Source organism: Bison bison, unplaced genomic scaffold (assembly GCF_000754665.1).
Source record: "Bison bison bison isolate TAMUID 2011002044 unplaced genomic scaffold, Bison_UMD1.0 scf7180017864473, whole genome shotgun sequence".
NCBI classification, from domain to species: domain Eukaryota; kingdom Metazoa; phylum Chordata; class Mammalia; order Artiodactyla; family Bovidae; genus Bison; species Bison bison.
The window spans coordinates 7,830,715-7,831,877 of record NW_011495034.1 but is presented as its reverse complement, the minus strand read 5'-3'; the positions used below and the strand labels follow the sequence as shown (position 1 = coordinate 7,831,877).

Sequence of the window (1,163 nt, the reverse complement as noted above, 5' to 3'; positions counted from 1 at the left end):
TCTATTTCTTCACATTTCCTAGTTTTCCACTGAAATGTAAGCATTCTGTTCTATTTCCTACCTGTCCACTTCCCCTGCTGTTAGAATTGTATAAACAGCTAGACTTTCTTGCTTTAGAAATTTAGTGTTAATATTAAGCACCAACATAATTCAGGCATCTCCACATCAACACAGCATTTGAGGATTTACCAAGGTCAAGATTACCTTTTGTCACATTGTGTAATTGAAGACTTTCTTTTCTTGTTGGCACTGTATAAAAAAGAAAATGTAAATTAAAATATGAACTTTCAGAGCAAATATTCATAAAAACTTTGGCTCACTTCAACTCTAAGCTTTAGCAACATGAGAATAATTTAAATGTTGTAAATATTTTCTCAAGGTGTTTTAAAAGTTTTCTGCTAACACCTAAGAAAAATAAATGTTAGCTGAAGAGATTGTTCTATCTGCATAAACATAGATACGACCTGAACTCAGTGATTACAGGGTATTTAAATGAATCTGAGTCCACGGACAATGGGTAATGCTGATTAATTGAATTTAGATATAAACCAGAAAAGTGTCTTCTTTTGTTATTAGTAATCTTTTTGGTATGTCTAAGAATGCTTTGCTCCTGACTCGACAGAATATTTCTCTGATGATTAAGGCCTTTATAAGGTTTTTAGATGACTAAACATGGAAATCAGTGATTATTGTATTATTTATGTAGTTTCCTAAATAAATAAAACTAAAGTTAAGATAAAAAAGCAGCATCGCAGTGCAGCTTCTAAGGTTTCTCACCAATGACCAACACATGACTGCACACTGCAGGCGTGGCCTGCATCCATCGCTCCTCTGACACTGTCATTATCACAGGCTGTGATTATTTACCACTCTTCTTCTTTTAATCAGGCCAGCAATCATCGCGTACATAAAGAAAAGTTTTCTTTAAAATTGAAATAAATAAATTTTGACTCAAAATACTTTGACTTCAGTAACTTTTAAACTTTTAAAAATTACCTTTTTCTTCTTTAAGATGTCTCATTTCTGCTTTTTCTATAGAGATAAAATGACAGAGTCATATACATATTTATTCAAAATATTTTGACTTCAGGAAGTTTTAAGCTTTTAAAAATTACCTTTTTCTTCTTTAAGATGTCTCATTTCTGCTTTTTCTATAGAGATAA

General features: G+C 31.5%; 1 protein-coding gene across 1 annotated transcript in view; it reads right to left on the bottom strand.

Moving 5' to 3' along the window:
• The window catches only part of LOC105004227 (triadin-like), a 30,798-nt gene that overhangs the window by 27,678 nt on the left and 1,957 nt on the right, over window positions 1-1,163 (bottom strand). The window contains exon 2 of the mRNA XM_010861774.1: window positions 205-249. Within this exon, the coding sequence (XP_010860076.1) occupies window positions 205-249 (45 nt within the window). The remainder of the gene's footprint in view (window positions 1-204; window positions 250-1,163) is intronic.